The 22,104-nt window shown below is 43.5% G+C and overlaps 1 protein-coding gene across 1 annotated transcript in view; it reads right to left on the bottom strand.

Annotated features, from left to right (window-relative positions):
- The window catches only part of LOC126484543 (uncharacterized), a 128,590-nt gene that overhangs the window by 65,888 nt on the left and 40,598 nt on the right, over positions 1-22,104 (bottom strand). The window contains exon 2 of the mRNA XM_050108091.1: positions 11,424-11,562. Within this exon, the coding sequence (XP_049964048.1) occupies positions 11,424-11,562 (139 nt within the window). The remainder of the gene's footprint in view (positions 1-11,423; positions 11,563-22,104) is intronic.

Genomic DNA, 22,104 nt, shown 5'->3' with positions numbered 1-22,104 from the left:
TTTATCTCTTATTTTACATTGTTTGTGTCTAGAAAACCATTAGCACTTCGATAGGAAATTCTGTGTATCTTTTACCGGTTAAGGTATTTTCAACGAAGTAAGGACCAATCACGTGGTCTCTAGTAATACCGCACCAAACGTTCACAACCCTCTGTCTCTAACGTTCAACCTCCCTCAGCCAGCATGGATTCTCAATGGTCCACTAACAGATATTTCTTACATTAAGCTTCCCTGACTTGTGAAGGTAGTTTCATCGATAAAGTGAAACTATTATCCAGATGTCGCATAAGAACCTTGCTACAGGGTTCTATTCGACTTGCGTAATCTGGCTGGTCAATCTGCTGGCGAAGTGACATAGGATACGGACGGAAGCTGTTTGCACGGAAAATGTGAACAACGCTGATCTGAATTACACCAGACGTACTCACAGTTTCTATGGAGTAACAGGTGTATTGTGGGCAACAGTTGCCAGAACATGTGCAGTCTAAGAGAAAAAGAAAAAGACGACGCACCACGAACGAATAATGCAGATTGGTCACAAACTGGTATTCGTACACGTATCGACGGAAAATGCAAAATTATAAACTTTGGCAGCCAATGGATGAATGTGTGACGCTGCAGCGCAGTTTCACTGCGCAACTGGCAAGGGTAGTGACAAGGGGACATGTCGATACCAGGACATGAAGTCTCTGGGAATTCCAGTCCGTGTACTCAGTTGGACAGTAACTATTCCTCGTAGACATGCGCGTGAACAACATATGCAGGTGTCAGCACCTGAGAGATGGCCTAGTGTTGTGCCCAAAGAAACCGGTTGGAGTAATCAGCGAATCGCTAGTTCGACGATGTTGGCGGGAATGGGTGAACCATGACCGAACGCTTGTTGGCATTAGGCAGCTAGTCAGGCAACAGCAGCCAGCCAAGACACTAACAGCAACAGGGAAGTAACCGATTTTATGACATTTCACGAGTTCCTAACCAGGAGCGAATTTATAGTTTCATATGTGTGTCTTTGGTAGTTTAGTTTATTGAGTTTCTGCATGTTAATTTAATATTTAATAGACACCATTCTCGTGTTTTCGTTTGTGTCGGAAATGGAATCGATTTTTTGACATATTACAAGTTCCTAATCAGGAGCGAATTATTTAGTCTCACCTGAGTGTTTTGGTACCTCGCTTTTTGAATTTCTGCATAGTAATCTAATTTATTAGACACAGTTCTTGCGTTTTCCTCCGTATCTACAGTAGAGTTCTGTAGTGCGAGCCGATTGTCCTGTTCGTCTGTGTAGTGTAGTTTTCCACGGTCTTTAATTCGGATAGGTATTGTGACTGCTGTGTGCGGATGCGAGCCGAATTGCTGACGCTTTGCTCTCAGCTCCAGGCTGTGATGGCTTTTGTTACTTTGCTTGAAGCTGCAGTGCATGGCTTAACTGCTGTGGGCCGGCCGTGCAGATCCAATGGACGTTCAGCACGTCTGAGTCTACCGATCGATCCGCACTGGTGGGAGGTCGCCTGAAGGTCCAGCGGGCCGCATGTAAGGCCTGCCCAGTTAGTCTGATAAACAGATTTCAGATGCTGTCTGTGGCTGACACTGTCCCTCAGCCAGACGCAATTGCTTGTCCTGTTTCAGAGCAAACCTCTCAGCCTGCAAGATCCAGGCAGTCACAGAGGGTGGATTACTGGTATTTGGGAGTGTCAATGTTAGGCACGTTAAGCAGTCCCTTAGGGACATGGCTGCCAAGGAGGAGAAGAAAGCCATGTGCACTCCGTGTGCATCCTGTGTGGAGTCATTTCAGATCTGGAACATGTCCTTTAAGATGATGTGAAGATAACAAGGTGCAGGCAACTGCAGGTGGTGGCTCACGTCGGTACTAATGGTGTTTGTTGCTTTCGATCGGAAGAGATTCTATCTGGTTTCAAGCAGCTAACGAAAGTGGTAGAGGCTGCCAGTCTTGCTTGCGAGATGACAGCAGAGCTCGCCATTTGCAGCATAGTCGACAGGATTGATTACAGACCTCTGGTGCAGAGCAGAGTGGACTGTCTGAATGAGATGCTCAGACGGTTTTGCGACCGTCTAGGCTGCAGATTCCTCGACTTGTGCCATAGGGTGGTTGGGTTTCCGGTTCTGCTAAATAGGTCAGGAGTCCACTACACGCAGGAGGTGGCTACACGGGTAGCAGGAGCTGTGTGGCCGGGACTGGGCGGCTTTTTAGGTTAGAGGGTCTCAGGAAGAACGTAGATACAGGAAGCATCGATATAACAATAGTAAATTGTCGTAGCTGTGTTGGGAAAGTACGAGAGCTCTAAGCGTTAATAGAAAGCACTGATACTCAAATCGTTATAGGCACTGGAATCTGGCTAAAGGTGGAGATAAGTTCAGCCGAAATTTTTGAGAAGGGCCTACCGGTGTTCCGAAATGATAGGTTAAACACAGTTTGCGGTAGTTTGTTTGTTGCTGTTAGAAGTACTTTATCTTGTAGAGAAATTGAAGTAGATAGTTCCTGTGATTAGTAGGATGGGTAGAGGTCATTCTTGGCAACTGGAATAAAATAATAATTCAATCCTATTACCGATATCCCAAGAAAAGTTGAATTTAATTTCAACACGTACACGATTACCCGATAATAGGTAAAACTACTCAATTTGTTCTTATTCATGGACCTACTTTATTTTGTGGTGCGAAGTTAAATTTTTCTTTAATAAAAGTTTCTTCTTCTTCCAGTTTGGGTAATGGATGGATAACAGTTGCTTTCGTTGCTTGTGACAATGCAGATGACTTTAATTAACCCTCGATATGTTGGCGAAAATAAATGTTTCAATCCCAAGATACGCATAAAACTTGTGCTAAACGCATTCTCTGAAAATTATTTCGAGCAGTTAGTTTATGAGCCCACTCGAATACTAATAGGCTGTGAAAACACATCTGACCTCTTAGCAACAAATAATCCTGAGCTAATAACGAGCATCAAAACGGATACAGGGATTAGTAAACGCAGGGCGGACGTAGCGAGACTGAATTTCGTAACCTCCAAATCTTCCAAATATAAACGAAAAATATGCTTATTCAGAAAATTAGATAAAAATTCACTTCGACGCCTTCCTGAGAGACAATCTCAACTCCTTCCAAATTAACAATGTAGGTGTAGACCAGATGTGGCCTGAATTTAAAGAAGTAGTGTCGACAGCAATTGAGAGCTTTATACCAAATAAATGAAAAAACGACGGAGGTGATCCCCCTTGGCACGCAAAACTGGTCAAACACTGTTGCAGGAACAGCGAAAATGTATGCCAAATTTTGACGAACGCCAAATTTTCAAGACTGACGGTCTCGAAACTTACCTCGGACTTCAATGCGAGATGCTTATAACAGTTTTCGCAATGAAACTTTGTCTGGCAGAAAATTCAAACAGATGCTGGCCGTATGTAAAATATACTAGCGGCAAGACACAATCAATGCCTTCTCTGCATGATAGCAATGGAAATACTATCGACGACAGTGCTGCCAAATCAGTTGAAGTTCCTTCAACAAGGAAGACGATGTAAATCTTTCAGAATTCGAATCAAGAACAGGGACCAACATGAGTAATTTAGAAATAGAGATCCTCGGAGTAGTGAAGCAACTAAAATCACTTAATGAAAGCAAGTCTTCTGGTCCAGACTGTGTAACAATTAGATTATTTTCCGAGTATGCTGATGCAATAGCTGCACACTTTACAACTTCTCGCTCGACGAAAGATGCGTACCCAAAGACTGGAAAGTTGTACAGGTCGCATTAATATTCAAGAAAGATAGCAGGAGTAATTCACCAAATTACCTGCCCATATCATTAACGTCAATATGCAGCAGGAATTTGGAACATATATTGTGTTCGAACATTATGAATTACCTCGAAGAGAACGGTCTATTGACACACTGTCAACACGTATTTAGAAAACATCGTTCTTGTGAAACACAACTAGCTCTTTACATGCACGAAGTGTCGGGTACTATTGACAAGGGATTTCAAATAGATTCGGTATTTGTAGATTACCAAAAGGATTTTAACACTGTACCACACAAGCGGCTTGTAGTGAGATTGCATGCTTATGGAATTTCGTCACAATTATGTGACTGGATTCGTGATTTCCTGTCAGAGAGGTCACAATTTGTGGTAACTGACAGAAATTCATTGAGTAAAACAGAAGCGATATCTGGCATTCTCCAAGGTAATGCTATAGGCCCTCTGCTGTTTCTTATTTATATAAACGACTTAGGAGACAGTTTAAGCAACCGTCTTAAGTTGTTTGTAGATGATGCTGTTGTTTATCATCGAGTAAAGTCATCAGAAGATCAGAAAAATTACAAACGATTTAGAAAAGATATCTGTATGGTGCAAAAACTGCCAATTGATCCTAAATAATGGAAAGTGTGAGGTAATCCACATGAGTGCTAATGGGAATCTGTTCAACTTCGATTACGCGATAAATCAGTCAACTCTAAAGGTCGCAAATTCAACTAAATACTTAGGAATTACAGTTATGAACAACATAGAAAATATTGTGGGGAAGGCAAACCAAAGATTTTGGTTTATTGGCAGAAAACGTAGAAAATATATATATACCAAACATACTGCCTACACTACACTTGTCCGTATTCTTCTGGAGTACTGCTGCGCAGTCTGGGATGCTTACCAGACAGTATCAACGGAGTACATCGAGAAAGTTCAGTGAAGAGCAGCACATTTTGTACTATCGCGAAATTGGGGAGAGAGTGTCACTGACTTGATACAGGACTTGAGGTGGACATCATTCAAACGAAGGCGTTTTTCGTTGCGGCGGAATCTTCTCACAAAATTTCAGTCACCAACTTTCTCTTCCGAATTCGAAAAAAATTTTTGACGCCGACCTACATAGGGAAACGATCATCATAATTAAATAAGGGAAATCAGAGCTCACACGGAAAGACACAGGTGTTCGTTTTCTCTACGTGCTGTTCGAGATTGAAATAATAGAGAATTATTGTGAAGTGGTTCGATGAACCGTCTGCCAGGCACTTAAGTGTTATCTGCGGAGTATCCATATAAATGTAGATCAAGCGTCAAGAAGGAAGTGGTCGACCTAGAGAGACGACAGAATGTGTGGGCCAAGCAATCATCAGAGGGCCACTCGGAGTCCAGGGTTCGTTTTTATCATCGATCCAATGTGCAATTGGTGCTTCAGTTACCACAAGGACCATTAATAGGTGGCTCACAGAAAGGGGGCTGAGCTCATGGCGCCCCTTAAGCCGACTACCATCGACCGCTTTGCAGTGACGTCGGGCACATTCGGCCTTGAATCTCATTGACTGCAGCAGAATTGTCTTCGACGAATCCCACTTCGAACTGAGCTCCGATGACCGGCGAAGACGTATTTAGGGACCTCCCAGACAGTTGTGGGATTGCAATCCCTCTGTCGCCCGCCATATGGCCCGACAGCCCCAAGTGATGGTCCAGGGTACCATTTCATTTCATAGCAGGACCCCTTTGGTTGTCACACGCGGCACCCTTACAGCACAACGGTACGTCGACGGTATTCTATGCCCCGTTCTGTTGCCTTTCATGGCAAGCAATCCTGTGCTTACATTTCAACAAGATAACGTCCGACCGCACACGGCGAGAGTTTCTACTGCTTGTTTTCGTGCTTGCCAAACAGTACCTTGGCCATCAAGGTCGCTGGATATCTTCCAAATTCAAAACGTTTGGTGCATTATAGGCAGGGCCCTCCAACCAGCTCGGAATTTTGACAATCTAACGCTGCAATTGCACACAATTTGGCACGATATACTATAGGTGGACATTCAACAAGTCTATCAATCAATGTCAAGCCGAAAACTGCTTGCATAAGGCCCAGAGGTAGGCCAACGCGTTATTGACTTGTTTAATTTGTGAAGCTCTTTCTCTTGAAAGAATCACCCAATTTTTCTGAAATTTTAATCATATGTTTGGCTATACATGCACATCACGTCTACGGATTCCCGTCCCATTCGGATAATTGGTTAGCGGGGAGAGTGTATTACGTTCGCTCCGCTCGTTGCGAGGGTAGTCCCCATCCTCTGCGTAGTATTCCACTGTTCTTCCAATAACAATTTTTTGCAAATTCATAGAATTGCTATTCTTGTTGCAAACCGTCTGTCAGTATATCTTTGTGAGCACAAGTCAACTATTTTCTCCGCGTTCTTTTTGTGTTCTCCATAAAGGATAGCGTGTGTAGTATCTCTTTGTTTGTGAAAATCTCATATTTTTTTGAAATTGAGCAGTACTTGGCTCAAGTGTACGACACAGGCCGAATGAAAGCTACATTTTCTGTGCACCTTTTATCCTGGCATCAACACGGTGTAACACTGTCCCCTTCTCACTCGACATGATATGTTTCCTTATTTGGGTATGAAATCACGACCTTCTGCAGAAGACAACAAAATGGTTTCATGCTGAAAACAGATAAGTTATAGATATTGTAATTACTCCGAAACTAGGACTCGTATTACGAAGAGTTACACGCCGTTGAATTCGTTTGTTTTACGTTTACGATACTAACAGCAGCCATTACTGTAATATCCGCCCTGATAGCTGAATAGTGATTCAGGAACTCTTTATTCCGTCCTTCCCAATTCCACCTGAATTCGTCACTGGAACTCTTCTACCTGTGCCTAAGTCTAAGGGAGGGTCTCATGTCTCTGCATATCGCCTCCTTACGCTACTGAATGCAGATTATAAAATCTATGCACGCCTCTTAGCAGGGCGCATACGCACCGTCTTACCTACGGTCCTTTCACCTGAGCAGACTGCACGTGATCTTGGGGCCACCTTACAAACAGCCCTAGGAGAATGCCGTGACCTCATAGCACTGGCGTCGGTTTGTCGCCTTCGTGCAGCACTGGTATCCGTCGATTTCACGAGTGCCTTTGATCGCTTTCGACACCCATTCCTCCTTATGGTGGCGACACGTATGGGGTCCCAATTACTTTTTGTCGATGCCATTCGCCGGTTACTACTTCCCGCGGTACAAGTCAATGGGAGGCTTGTAGGACCGATTCCTATACGCCGCTCTGTGCGTCAAGGATGCCGTATGTCTACTTTACTATACGCCATTGCATCCCTCGTCACTGGTCTTACCTCTAGACTGCAGGGTCTCACTTTGCGTGACTACACCTTTCACTGTAGGGCTTATGCGGACGATCTCCTCTTTCTCACCTGCTCTTCCACGGAACTCAATGACGCCATCCAATGGATCCACCAGAATGGACGTCTTTCTGGTAGCATTCTCAATGTCCGTAAATCGATTATGATGCACATTTGGCGCGGCCTCCCGGCTATGATGCCGACACCACTCCCAGTCAGTACCACCCTTCGTTACTTGGGTATCGAATTTACGAGCTCCACACACCGCACAGTGGCCCTGGCTTACCGGCGGCTTTTGCAGTCGATTCGGCGCCATGTCCGCGGTCAAGTGCACCGCGACTTAAACCAACTCCAACGTGTGTCCTATGTCAACATGTATGTCGCCCCTAAACTGGTACACGTCGCCCAGATCCTCCCAATGCCGTTACTCCTTGGCCGCCGCATCCAATCAGCCTTTGGATATTTCGTGTCAGCAGGGGCACTTTTCAAAGTCCGCTACAACACTCTAACACTGCCTCCTGCAAAAGGTGGCCTCGGACTCGTCAACGTGCGGGCACGATCTTCTGCACTCTTTGTCCACACTCTGTTGCGGCACTGGCAGGGACCGGTCCCGTCCTTAACACACAGTCTCTTAGATAACCTCCGACCAGCTTCTCTCGATCCACCGATCAATGTGGCACCTATTTCTCCATTATTGTACCACGTCGCCAATTGTTTCGTAGAACTCAGCTACGTTCGAGCTGATCTTCCGGTCACCCGCCCTCCCCGTACAAAAGATTATTATCGTTTGTTTATGCTGTCCAACTCTTGCGGCCCCATGGTGCTACAGCACCCTGACATTAACTGGCGAACGGTTTGGGGGTGTGTGCATGCACCCTTTTTACCGTCGTCTGTGTCTGCATTCTGGTATGTTTTAGTCTATGGACAATTCCCGACTAATAGTCGACTTTATCGCATAGGACTGGCCACCTCCCCACCCTGCCCTGACTGTCAGCTCGAAGACACCGACGAGCACCGTCTTACGTGCCCCCTGAAACAAAACGTATGGCTCCTCATCCAACGAATCGTGGGCTTTTACCTCCGTGCTCCGCCAACAACGGTAACCCCGGATTTCCTGTTGTTGCCCCAGACATTTCACTACCCTCTTGCTAAGCACCATAACCTAATCTGGTTTCGAGGACAGGCTTTAGAATACCTCTTTCAGAGTGGTCCGCATACAGTCCTTGACTTCTGGTGCAAAGTTGTGACCGCTCATAGCACCCTCACCCGAAAACCATCTTACCGACAAACTTTTGTCGGTTATCTCCGCAGCGTCTTCCTTGACCCCCCTCAAAGTTGGGGTGTACCATGCCTACCTGTCACATGATGCAACACCCTTATCCACGTTCACATGCATCGACCAAAAAAACAAATTTAAAAAAAAAGGAAGAAGACAGAATATGTTATATTTTGTTGTATTTAATGTTTTTTTTAACTAACAGTCATTTGTATATGTTTAAATGGTACCTTGAAGAACTCTTGCATAGTGAATATATATGTACTTTTAGTTTTTTCAACAAATTATTTTAAAAAAAAAGTGGTCAGCGTGACTGATTGCCGTCCTACGGGCCCGGGTTCGATTCCCGGCTGGGTCGCGTTTTTCTCCGCTCAGGGACTGGGTGTTGCGCTGTCTTCATCATTTCATTCCCATCCGGCGCGCAGGTCGTTCAGTGTGGCGTCGAATGTAATAAGACCTGCACCAAGGTGGCCGGTCCCGCCCCGCAAGGGGCCTCCCGGCCAATGACGCCAAACGCTCGTTTCCATTACTGTAGTGTCACCTGAAAAAGCAAAGTTGATACCGATATCAACACAACTACAGAAAGAATCTATACAACGTTTAGTGAGGACTTTTTCGCAATTCATCTGGGTGAAAATACCTTTACGATATCTCAAACAATGGCCGGTCATGGCATGCCAAACTTCACGCGGGCCGTATGCTGGCAGAGGCTCGGTCTGCCGCGGCTTTGCTCGTTACTTCCCGAAAGTACTCGGAGCAGCGTGACATTTCGGTAGTATTGTGATGCGGATTTCTCTGTCGGTATAACTCTCTTCAGTTCGGCAGAGCCGTGGCGTCAGCGCTGATTCCACTTCACTATTTGTTCATGGTGTAAAGGAAGTTGGTTGTACACACAAAAAGAGGCAGTCTAGCGATATAACGTCAAAGGCTTTTCGGAATGACATGAGAGAGGAATGAGAATTCTCAGTATAAATTAAACGGTCGCATAAGCGATGGGCACTGTATGTTTGCTGTGAAACGGTGCTACAGAACTTTGCAAATATAATTTAAAGATTTAGTTGGCAACGAAAGAGCAAGACAGTACAACGATCGTCAGACGGGATTCATAATTTGTACATTTTTGCTAAATTTGGGGCCATGCTGCACATGAACAAACTGGTGGTACGAACAGCAAAATGTCTGAAGTCGCACACATTATTCCAGTGTCAGCTGCTAACAGTTTTCGAAGAAATTGAACGAAGAACATGGAGACTTTATAGATTACTGCAAAGTACGTTGCTTTGTCTAGGGGTATGACTGGAACTATTTTTCGATTTAAGACTCGCCGTTGTTTAATTTATGAAAGGAAACGGAGTGCAGGAACGAAATTTTGAATACCTGTTTCCATATCTCGCATTTTAAGTGGACATCACTGCAGACTGCCTACAATTCGACATTTGGAATGCATTTAAAAAGAAAATCGCGTTGTAGCAGGGACACATTCTGACAAAAACAGTCCATTTCCCTAAGCCCACTGTCTTCATAGAAAACGCGAGGTTGTGACCTTGAAAGAATTACAAGGATAGATTCCTAAACGTCTTGAGGACTCTTCCTGTCTTATATCTGTTTTAGAGCTGTTTCCGAGAGCGTTGTCTGTTTCAGTTGAAAGTGCTTCTGTGAGCATGCAGATGTAACAGACCGAAATGCTGGGTAATCACCGTTTTGATGACAAATCCTCTTACGTTAAAACTGTCCAGGACGTCTACATGGCTTTTACTTAGGTACAGTTTCCATATCTCCATTATGAGGTGTCAAAAGTGCGACAATTTTTCGATCGACGTATTTGTGTCAAAGACCCTTTTTGATTACATATTAAACAAGCCGCAATAGCTTGCCAACCTGAGTGGGTTCAAATGGCTCTGAGCACTATGGGACTTAACAGCTGTGGTCATCAGTCCCCTAGAACTTAGAACTACTTAAACCTAACTAACCTAAGGACATCACACACATCCATGCCCGAGGCAGGATTGGAACCTGCGACCGTAGCAGTCGCACGGTTCCGGACTGCGCGCCTAGAACCGCGAGACCACCGCAGCCGGCAACCTGAGTGGGAAAATTTGTGATATTGTCTGTGGTTGTCCTTGTGACAACAGTTTGTGCCAGATAACAATTATGTCTTCATTGTTGTTAAATAATTATTAAATTAATAATTATTAAATTATTAATAATTATTAAATTATTAATAATTTATTAAATAATACTGCAAATGTGTTTTGTTTGTCATCTGTGTTGTTCAGATACGTGAAATGTAAAACCAAGTTGCACACAGTGCGACTGCACTGCCGTTTAAAATGTGCCGCGTTCGCGGTTTCCCCTCTTACCCCTCCGCGCGCTCAGACAGCGTGGCGTGGCGGTGGGGCAAATGTGCAGCGAGGCTGAGTGCTGTTGCACTCGTGCCAGGGCTGAATTCTTGACTTCCTTTGTCTTATAAGATTCCAGACGGAAATATTTGAAGCGAACAACGTAGTTGAATCACCATGTATAGGACACATCTTGTTCTAAAAATTGGCTATGTAGTATTCCCCTTGCCACACTTCATGACGGAAGTATTTGAAGTATAGTACGGTGAATGAACTACGTAATTCAGTTGTTGAGGTCGAACATTCCTTTAGGTATTCACAACGCACAAAGTAGTCCATCTTACGTAGACAGCTAACGATAAGATTCGAATGATCATACAAACAAAAGAAGGCAACATCAAAATGTATTCTGAAACATCATTTTCATGTTACTATACCCACGATTCCCTCGAATAGTTTGTGCAAACTTATACAGCTATTTAGCGGAGCTTCCCACGATTCCCTAGAATAGTTTGTGCAAACTTATACAGCTATTTAGCGGAGCTTTTGTTTTAAAATATTCAAACAGCGATTGAATACCGGATTCTGGTTCTTTACATCACCATGAATACCCACAGTTAACGAAGAAGTCCTTGCTTCCAGTAAGCAGTACTAAAACAGTGACAAATTATACGTACTTTTATGTGCTTCCTCAGGCCAAAATGATCAGCATAATCGTTTAAGAACTGGAGAATGTCCTTTGCTGGTAGGTAAGATTCTTCTCTGTGTGGAATAGGAAAATCTGGGAATCCCATGACCTCTTTCGGAAGATTTGTCCTGAAAAAATGTTCTCATGAAATTGAAAGTGAATTTTAGAGTAACAAAAATATTTCAATCACAAGTGATACATAACTTGGCATACATTCTTTTTTCTCACTTTTCTTTTTGTATAGACTTACTGATGTGCATGTATACTACAATGATATTTTAAAAATAGAAAGTTTTCTTCTACATAGTAATCAAACGATAACGACTACAAAAAACCACACTGTGACGTTTCATCACGAAAGGTCCACTTCACTCAATATATTTGTGAAACAAAAAAAAAATACGTTTCCTGTACCATGATATCTTACAGGACAAGGTTCAACAAAAAATATTTCGCAAAATGTGGCAAAATATCAGTAATTTTTTAAAAGTCCTTTTATGATAGTGTGCTTCGAGTGCTATACAATTGTCTAAGTGAACTATCAATATTTTCCTGATATTCCCACAAACAGTGCGATACGCAAATTTTTGCTTACCAAGCAATATTTTCAAACTAGGATAAAGAAGGCATTATCTAAGTAAACTTTTGTTTCAAATGATTTGATAGTGAAAGTACAGAATGTGTAGACTGCAAAAGTGTACTTAACTAACTAAAACGTTTTACCATAAATGGCATTTCACTTGCATGTTCCTACATGATAGGTAGCAGTCACATTGGTAAACTTCACCTAAGAAGTACAACCCAAGTCAGAAGTGGGTGATATATGGTGTGTTGTAACATAAGGGTCATTACTGGGTCTAGTTCTATTCTTAGCCTACACAAACAATTTAAGAGTGACTTTAAAAAGAGCTCAAACTCAGTTTTATCAGAAAGAGCTCAGATGACAGCTGGACGACTAGTTCACAACAAAGTTTTAGTCTTATTTTCACAGAGACTCATATTATGCAATTTCGAAATGAGCAGAAATGACCACGTGATACAGGGTGTGGCGCAGGAACTTCCTTATTTTTTAAAAAAAAATCATAAAACAAAAATATTGGAGACGGCGAAATAATTTTTTTCTTTATTTAAAGGTTCGTTTCAAGTTTTATTTACCAGGTTTTGAAGGCGATAGCTTCAACGTGGGCTCTGTTCTGCTCAGTCCATTTGGAGAATCGAAATCAGAAGTTTCAGTCCACTTCATCCAGCATGTCGCTGTGTGTTTTGGTAATAGCAGCATGAATATTGTTCCGCAGCTGGCCCAGGATCCATGCAGGAGTGGTACACACGGATTAAAAACAGCCCCATAAGAAAAAGTCGCATGAGGTTAAATATGGCGAGCGTGCTGGCCACTGAAGATCGCCCCTCGAAGAGATGAGACAGTCGGGAAAGTGTTCGCGCAAGAAGAGTCATTGACGTTCGTGCCGTGTGAGCTTTGACGCCGTCTTGTTGGAACCAGACATCCCCCATATCCATTTCTCCAAATGCACGAAGGAAAAAAACTCGTCATCCACCTGGGCACAACGGTCAGAAGTGGCCGTAACTGCCCAATCGTTCTCTTCGAAAGCCATGGGACATTAGTGTCAGTTTTGGATATCGCACACCAAACAGTCACACCTTCTTTACGGTGGGACTGATCATGAAGTCCGAGGGTTCGTGCCACTCCAATAGCTCGTGTTTTCTTTATTCCACATCCAGACAAATAAAAATGTCACCGACACCCACACATCCAGATGTCAGACACTCAGATTTGGACCAAACGTTGTACGTCGACAGCGCGCAGGTTCGTTGAACAAAGGGTCCGGGGTTTGAATCCCAATTATGGCAAATTTTTTTTACTGTACTATGTGTGAAAATGTTATATGGGACATTTTCCTGGCATGTAAAACAACAGTTTGGAGTTTACAGCAATGTTCTCTTGGCAGTCTGCTTTCGCATTGTTTCTGTGAAAGTAGTAAATCTATAGAGTACATTTGTAGTTTTGCAGAATATACAATAAGTACAGAAAAATACAAAAACAATTGCATCATACGTGCGGAAGTAATAGTAATAGTAATAATAATTATAATAGTACACATAATAAAACTAACAGTAGTAAACATAAAGAAAATAATATATATAATGTATGCGGCGCTGCTATCCGCAGTCAATTATTATTATTATTACAATTATTAGTATGATTATTATTACCGTTAGTAATTTCACACTCTTGATGCAATTGTTTCTTTATTCTATTGTCCCATTGTTTCTGATTATTCTGTGACACTACAATTACAGTAGCTGCTCCATCAAGAGACGTGTCTGTTGTGCCTCACGTGTTTGACAGAACACCACACCTATCTACACAAATGTACTCTATATGCAAAATGTTCGATAGACAGGATTCATTGTTCTGTCCATCAAGAAACACTTGCTAAATTTGCAGTCATCGATCACGCGTTGAATTGGTGGTACGAACAGTAAATTATCGCGTGCGTTATTCCATAGTGAATGGCAACAGTTTTCGGTGGAAGTGAAGAGTATGGAGACTTTATTATTGCAAAATACATTAGTAAAGCCAAGACACACGTCTGGAACGTGTTCCGATGTAAAACCATTATTGTTGAATTTATGAAGGAAAAATAGAGCAGGAACGAAAATTTGAACATCCTGAATGGATTTCTGACGTCGCTTTTTAAATGAACTTTACTGCCCACTGCTCACAGTGAGACATTACAAGGTGAGTAACAAAATATATTCTTATTTGACAGAGATGCATTTAAAAACAAAATCGAATTTGAAAGGGACAAATTCTAACAAAAAACAGCGTCAACTACCTTCAGCTCACTGGTGTTAAAGAAAATGCCAGGTCTGAAAAGTTCAGTGTGACCCTGAAAGAATTACAAGGATAGTTTTCTAAACATTTTGAGGGCTCTGCACATCTGTTTTCGAGACCGTTTGCTGTTTCCATCTGCAGATGAAACTTATTGATCTGCAGTGTAATTCCCGTATAAAAGACAAAATTCTTTTGTGTTAACACTGTCCATGAGGCCTACCTTGTTCTCCCTTGAAGAGTAACACGGTTCCGTAATGAGGTTACAAACACGATAAAATATTTCTCGACACATGTGTGTGGAAAGCTTTTTTAGATTATGAAACTAAATAAGTCGCAATTACGTGGAAACCTGAGTGAAAAAATCTGTGAAATTGACTACATCTGTCCGTAGGCCAATAGTCTGTACCAAATGAAAATTCAGGGCGCAAACGAAATAATAAAATACATACTGAAAATTTGTTTTGATTGTGACCTACTTTGTCGAGAGAAATGAAATATGAAATCAAGTCGTATGCATTGGGACTACATTGCCACTTAAATGTGGCGCATTCGCAGTTTCCTCCTCTTCACGCTCAGGCAGCATGGTGTGGTTGTGGGGGGAAATGCAGCCTAGAGACAGAGCTATGGCACGTGAGCCAGGGAACTGCTCACGTGCCGAATTCTTGGCTGTACCTGTGGTAAATATATTTTTATAAATTTTGAAGATACATCTGTAATGACTATCATTATATTTACAGTTCTTTTGGTTTATCACTCGAATACGTTTATCAAGAGAGTTATTTAATGTATTGATAGCATATGAATCTATCTTCGAATAAATATATTGATGTATATCCATTGCCAGCCCTGTCTTGGCACCTTTTAAAAAAAAACCTGTGTTGGTAATTCTAAGCTCCACTCTAAAGTTGGATTACTGGCCATTAAAATTGTTGCACCACGAAGATGACGTGCTACAGACGCGAAATTTAACTGACAGGAAGAAGATGCTGTGATGTGCAAATAATTAGCTTTTCAGAGCATTCACACAAGGTTGGCGCCGCTGGCGACACCTACAACGTGCTGACATGAGGAAAGTTTCCAACCGATTTCTCATACACAAACAGCAGTTGACCGGCGTTGCCTGGCGAAACGTTGCTGTGGTGCCTCGTGTAAGGAGGAGAAATACGTACCATCACATTTCCGACTTTGATAAAGGTCCGATTGTATCCTATCGCGATTGCGGTTTATCGTATCGCGACATTGCTGCTCGTGTTGCTCGAGATCCAATGACTGTTAGCAGAATATGGAACCGGTGGGTTCAGGAGGGTAATACGGAACACCGTGCTGGATCCCAACGGCCTCGTATCACTACCAGTCGAGATGACAGGCATCTTATCCCCATGGCTGTAACGGATCGTGCACCCACGTCTCGATCCCTGAGCCAACAGATGGGGACGTTTGCAAGACAACAACCATCTGCACGAACAGTTCGACAACGTTTCCAGCAGCATGGACTACCAGCTCGGAGACCATGGCTGCGGTTACCACAGACAGGACCGCCTGCGATGGTGTACTAAACGACGAACCTGGGTGCACGAATGACAAAACGTCATTTTTTCGGATGAATCCAGGTTCTGTTTACAGCATCATGATGGTCGCATCCGTGTTTGGCGACATCGCGGTGAACGCACATTGGAAGCGTGTATTCGTCATCGCCATACTGGCATATCACCCTGCGTGATGGTATGGGGTGCCATTGGTTACACGTCTCGGTCACCTCTTGTTCGCATTGACGGCACTTTGAACAGTGGACGTTATATTTCAGATGTGTTACGATCCATGGCTCTACCCTCCATTCGATCCCTGCGAAACCCTACATTTCAGCAGGATAATGCACGACCGCATGTTGAAGGTGCTGTACGGGCGTACCTGGATACAGAAAATGTTCGACTGCTGCCCTGGCCAGCACATTCTCCAGATCTCTCACCAATTGAAAACATCTGGTCATGATGGCCGAGCAACTGGCTCGTCACAATACGCCAGTCACACTACTCTTGATGAACTGTGGTATCGTGTTGAAGCTGCATGGGCAGCTGTACCTGTACAGGCCATCCAAGCTGTGTTTGACTCAATGCCCAGGTGTATCAAGGCCGTTATTACGGCCAGAGGTGGTTGTTCTGGGTACTGATTTCTCAGGATCTATGCACCCAAATTGCGTGAAAATGTCATCACATGTCAGTTCTAGTATAACATATTTGTCCAATGAAACCCGTTTATCATCTGCATTTCTTCTTGGTGTAGCAATTTTAATGGCCAGTAGTGTAAATGGACGTTTTAGGAAAGATTGTTAACTAGCATTGTGTGTGAAGGCAGATATTTGAACGAAAATGCCTGTAACTGGTACTGTTTGCCGGTCGTGGTGGCCGAGCGGTTCTAGGCGCTTCAGTCAGAAACCGCGCGACTGCTACGGTCGCAGGTTCGAATCCTGCCTCGGGAATGGATGTATGTGATGTCCTTAAGTTAGTTAGGTTTAAGTAGTTCTAAGTTCTAGGGGACTGATGACCTCAGTTATTAAGTCCCATAGCGCTAAGAGCCATTTGAACCATTTTCGTACTGTAAAGGATGTGTTGTGCTATTCTAAATGAAGCAATAAATAAACTAAATAATGAAGAAAAAGTTTCGGACAAAAAGTTTAATAACTGCTTGCAACTCCATCATGTAGATCACACTTCACAATTACCACTCCCTACATGTACTAACAAATTTGCCACAATGCACATAAAGAATCGCGCTTACCGTCTCCGATGGATTTTGAAATAAATTTGCGCTATTTCATTATCATTCAGTTGGCCTATGGAACTTCCGTAGAACCGCTCATTACAATACTGCTCCGCTGGATCGCTAACGTGCGGAAGATAGAAGAGGGTGGGATTGATCTCGAAAATGATACTCAGTCTGGGGATCAGGATCTATGGTCAAGCACGTCCTCTCTTTGCGATCTAGTACTGACGACGAAACTTTCCTCGAACACCTGGTATTTACATGTTAAGCTGGTATTAGGCATGTAGGCGTAATTCAGTGTAGATGTCGCGATAAGACCATCAACTGTTAAAATAGACCTAAGCTGTTTTTTTTTTATCTCACGCGACAGCCATCACGTGTTACGCTTATCGTTCTAACTCTTGAGTGCAGTCTTAAGTCCTCGACCGCTGCAGTAGTCATCCACATGGCCTTGTTTTTCACATGGCGCGCCGCATCGGATACCGATGAGAATGACCTCGCCCTTTTAGACCTTCCGTTCGACACAGTGATAGCCTGTTACCTAACGGCTAGTGCTTAGCGACTGTTACGACAACTCATTACGACGAAATCCTCTCCTTGCTTTTCTTCGCGTTTCTATGAGTAGGGCATTATTTTATGGGATGAGGTAATGTTATGGTAACCAATGTAATTGGTAACCAGATGCCCTTCTTGACTCAACCACACCCAATGGACGGAATCTGTGTACCCTGTCTGTCTGTGTCTGGAGTAAACCTGTGTAAAAGTGCGCGAACGTTTTCTAAATGTTTGCGTTGCGGGACGTGGGAAACCGTCTAAAAACTACATCGAGACGGGTCTGCCCACCAGCCCTCGTCGGTAATCCGCGAGGAAGACTCGATCCTTGGTAGGATCGCCTCCCTGTATCCCGGAAGCGGCGATTCAGTGCGATCGGCTATTGGCCGAATCATTACGAAATCGTAATAACGGAACAAAAATGCCCTAATGAATTACTGAAATAAATGTTCCAGAATAATACACAATCCCGATGATTGGAACACAATACATAGCGTAGCCGGTATTGCATCAAACACACTGCACAAAGAATACAAGCGCCAAAATCCGTATCGAAGGAGGCGTAAACAAGCACTAATTTGTGATTGTAACCAATAGCACCGCATACCATAAGGCCTTGAGTTGGCGCTGTATGCCTTGTGCGAATACAGTCACTGTGATGCCGCTCCCCCTGTCTGCAGCGAACCAAAATGCGGCCATCATTTTCAAACAGACGCAACCTGGATTTGTCGGGAAACACTATCTGACGCCATTCCTGTCCCAAGTGACGTCGTTCCAAACACTGTTGCCTTCCAGCATGTTTCTGCATATTCGTCAAAGGTAGCCGGAGAAGTGGACGACGCGCACGTAACGTATGCCGAAATAAAGGGCACAGTGCCGAAACACTCCGTCCCACGCGAGCAGCAATTTCTCGGATCGATGCACCACATTTCCTCATGCCAGTAACGCCCTTCTTTCAAACTCACTGATTGGACGGTATGGTTCGCGCATACGTCTGCGAAGCATCCTGCATGTCTGGGCAAGTCACACTGGCCCATTGCTTTCGGTTTATAGCGACAAAGAGAACCGCACCCACATTTTGGCGGTAGGTGGTGTTGCACCGCGATGTTGATGTTGACCTTGAATCCGAGGGCCGACATGATTCAAATGCTAGTCACTTCTGCAGAACATAGTAATGTACACGTCCTGTTAATATGAACGTCCTGTCTCTGGTCGTTCAAGGTGTGCTTTTTTTTCTGAACATGAGTTATTTCTGCTAATAAATTTACAACCATTAATTTATTCTTCATGTAAAGCTAAAATTCATGTATTTCATGTAACAAATGCTCAATTAGTGTATAAGCTGTATAACACCAAGTTTGAGAGTATCTACTGTATCACACAGAATATACCATAGCTACCAACAATTAGAGAAACAAATTACTGAATACCATGTAGTGTCCTGACCTGCAGCACTCCAAGTAATATATCAATAGGCACAAACACAACAAACATACATTAACATACACCAATTCAGATGAGACTAGCTTTAGGCCATTCTCACCTTAAATAGGTGGAAGTAGGCTATTATCAACCAGCAAGGCACTACACTATGTTACACATTCAAATGTAGCATATCACTTCCCTCTGCAAACTGCAACTTATTTTTACCACATTTATTGTATTACTTTTTTTAATAGCATTATATAAATTATAAATTATAGTCTCCTCAGCTACGCAGAAACAAATTATGTAGAACCTCTTGAACAATCGTAAAGTACTAAATTCTCTGTAACCTTAGAGAAATTTTTCATATTATGTTTTTTTATACTATTTAAAATAGCGTTAACAGCAGCATGCCAATAATATTGTAACTATAAGGAGTCTTTGCTATTTCTTACAGATTTAGTAGCACCCGACCCACCTTAATTTTCAAGGCCGTGCATTACTCTTTACTGTTAATGAAATAAATAAATAAATAAATGTTCCAAGAAATATTAGCAGAAACCGCTTAGCAAGCTGCGACCCGAAATTGTGAACGATGTTGAACGTAGAGCTCGTCCACTATTCCACTCTCACAGCAGTTAATAGTGTTTGAAATAACACGAACTTATCGTGCCTTGCTAATGACTGTGAATAAAAGTTCACTGAAACAAGTTTTTTATATGTCGAATTGACCTTAATAAACGTGGCGGAAATTTGAGGCATTATTCTATTGGAGTAGTGTGAGCGGGTGTGGCTTGTCATTTGCACCCACCAACGTGTATGTGTCAGCTGTTAGGTGAATCACCTAAGCGAAAGTGATAAGCGCTTGTACACTTTCGTCTTATATTTATGTTATCTTAGGTGATTATTTCCTACATATTAGAAATTCCAGATCTTATATTCTTTCCACACTATGTGTATCATATTTTCTTCAAATGGCTCTGAGCACTATGGGACTTAACATCTATGGTCATCAGTCCCCTAGAACTTAGAACTACTTAAACCTAACTAACCTAAGGACATCACACAACACCCAGTCATCATATTTTCTGTCCATCAGTCTTTCACTGAGAATTCTGGGAAATAAAACTTCCAAACAAAGATTAGCAATATCTGGCTATATGAATGCAGAGTGAAGTGACGAATGAAAATTTGTACCAAGGCCGGGATTCGAACCCAGCTCTCCTGTTCACTAGGAAGATGCGCTAACCACTATGCCACCCTGGCACTGTGGCTTTGCACAATTGCACCGACTAGCCAAGTATGCCTCTCTAGCCGGCCGGTGTAGCCGAGCGGTTCTAGGCGCTACAGTCTGGAACCGCGCGAACGCTACGGTCGCAGGTTCGACTCCTGCCTCGGGCATGGATGTGTGTGATGTCCTTAGGTTAGTTAGGTTTAAGTAGTTCTAAGGTCTAGGGGACTGATGACCTCAGCAGTTAAGTCCCATAGTGCTCAGAGCCATTTTGAACCATGCCTCTCTCCTCAATCTAAGTTCCCATCCACACCTCAACCCGCTTAGTATTCCCCATAAACTCGAACGGCAATGATTGGAGTACCAAGTGGACTGAGGCATGAATGGGAATTTGGACTGAGGAGGGAAGTGTGCTAGGGCAGTCTGTGCAAAGCCACTGTGCCAGGGTGGTGTAGTGGTTAGCGCATCTTCCTAGTGAACAGGAGACTCGGGTTCGAATCCCAGCCTTCGTACAAATTTTCGTTCGTCGCTTCAGTCTGCATATGCATCATAGACGTTTCAGACTTGAAAAGGCCTCTCGTGCCTTATAGTTTCATTTAACACCTAACTAGTTCGTCAGGTAGTGGGGCTGGACCTTGAGCCTCCTGGCCTGGTATTTTTTGTCGGGGTTGTCTCCCTCAATGATTGTCCTTTAAATGCTTTCCATATGGAGTGCCTCATACAGGGAATTTGACGTGGACGAGGCAGCAGCATTATTTCCCTTGCAGAACAGGTAAGGAGTGGCAGAGGCGTTGCTGTCCAGGTTCTGTCATCCCAGTCCATATGGCATTAAACGGAACATTTGAGATTTGATTACAGTCTGAGGGATAAGATAAGGAATGAAGACATCAGAGATGAGTTGGAAATATGTTCCATTAATGTGGTAATACAGCCCACCGCACGCACCTGTGACTCTTGCAATGTTGAAACGTGCGAACAGTCTCATTCGAGGTGATCGACGGATCACAGTCAAACACCTCACTGCTCAACTGGTCGCCTGTGTTGGTAGTGCTGACACACTCGTCCACCAGTTTGGGTACTCAAAGGTATGTTCCCACTGGGTTCCTCTACAGAAGACTGTAGAGCAACAAAGGACCATCTGTGCGGAACCGCTTGCACATTACGAGGCTGATCGGAAGAGCCACAGAAGATAAAAAAAAAATGGGTTCATCACTTCGAACCGGAATGAAAACGGCTATCCATGGGAGGCGCCATCCACCTCTTCTCCGAAGAAAAAGTTCAAACCCGCACGCTCAGCCGGTGACATCCTTCTGGGACTCTGAAGCGGTTATTCTGTTTGATGTCCTCCGTCACGGTGCAACGACCAACTCTGAAGCGTTTAATGCTACCTTCGAAAATTTGAAGAAACAACTTCAGCGTGTTCGTCACCGCCGGCCGGGGTGGCCGAACGGTTCTAGGCGCCACAGTCTGGAACCGCGCGACCGATACGGTCGCATGTTCGAATCCTGCCTCGGGCATGGATGTGTGTGATGTCCTTAGGTTAGTTAGATTTAAGTAGTTCTAAGTTCTAGGGGACTGATGACCTCAGAAGTTAAGTCCCATTGTGCTCAGAGCCATTTTTTGTTCGTCACCACGAAAATGCAACGCAAGGCCTCACCCAAGTCTGCACACCAAAGAGGTGCTGACAAAACTTGATTGGACAGTTCTTCCTCATCCACCCTACAGCCCTGATCACCTACTTTCCGACTTCCATTTTCTTGGGCCAATGACGGATTCACTCCACGGGATGACGGGGAGATTATTGATGCGGCACGACGTTGACTCCGATGTGACCAGCACAGTGGTGTC

Source organism: Schistocerca serialis, chromosome 6, assembly GCF_023864345.2.
Source record: "Schistocerca serialis cubense isolate TAMUIC-IGC-003099 chromosome 6, iqSchSeri2.2, whole genome shotgun sequence".
NCBI classification, from domain to species: domain Eukaryota; kingdom Metazoa; phylum Arthropoda; class Insecta; order Orthoptera; family Acrididae; genus Schistocerca; species Schistocerca serialis.
This window is presented reverse-complemented; position numbering and strand designations above follow the sequence as displayed.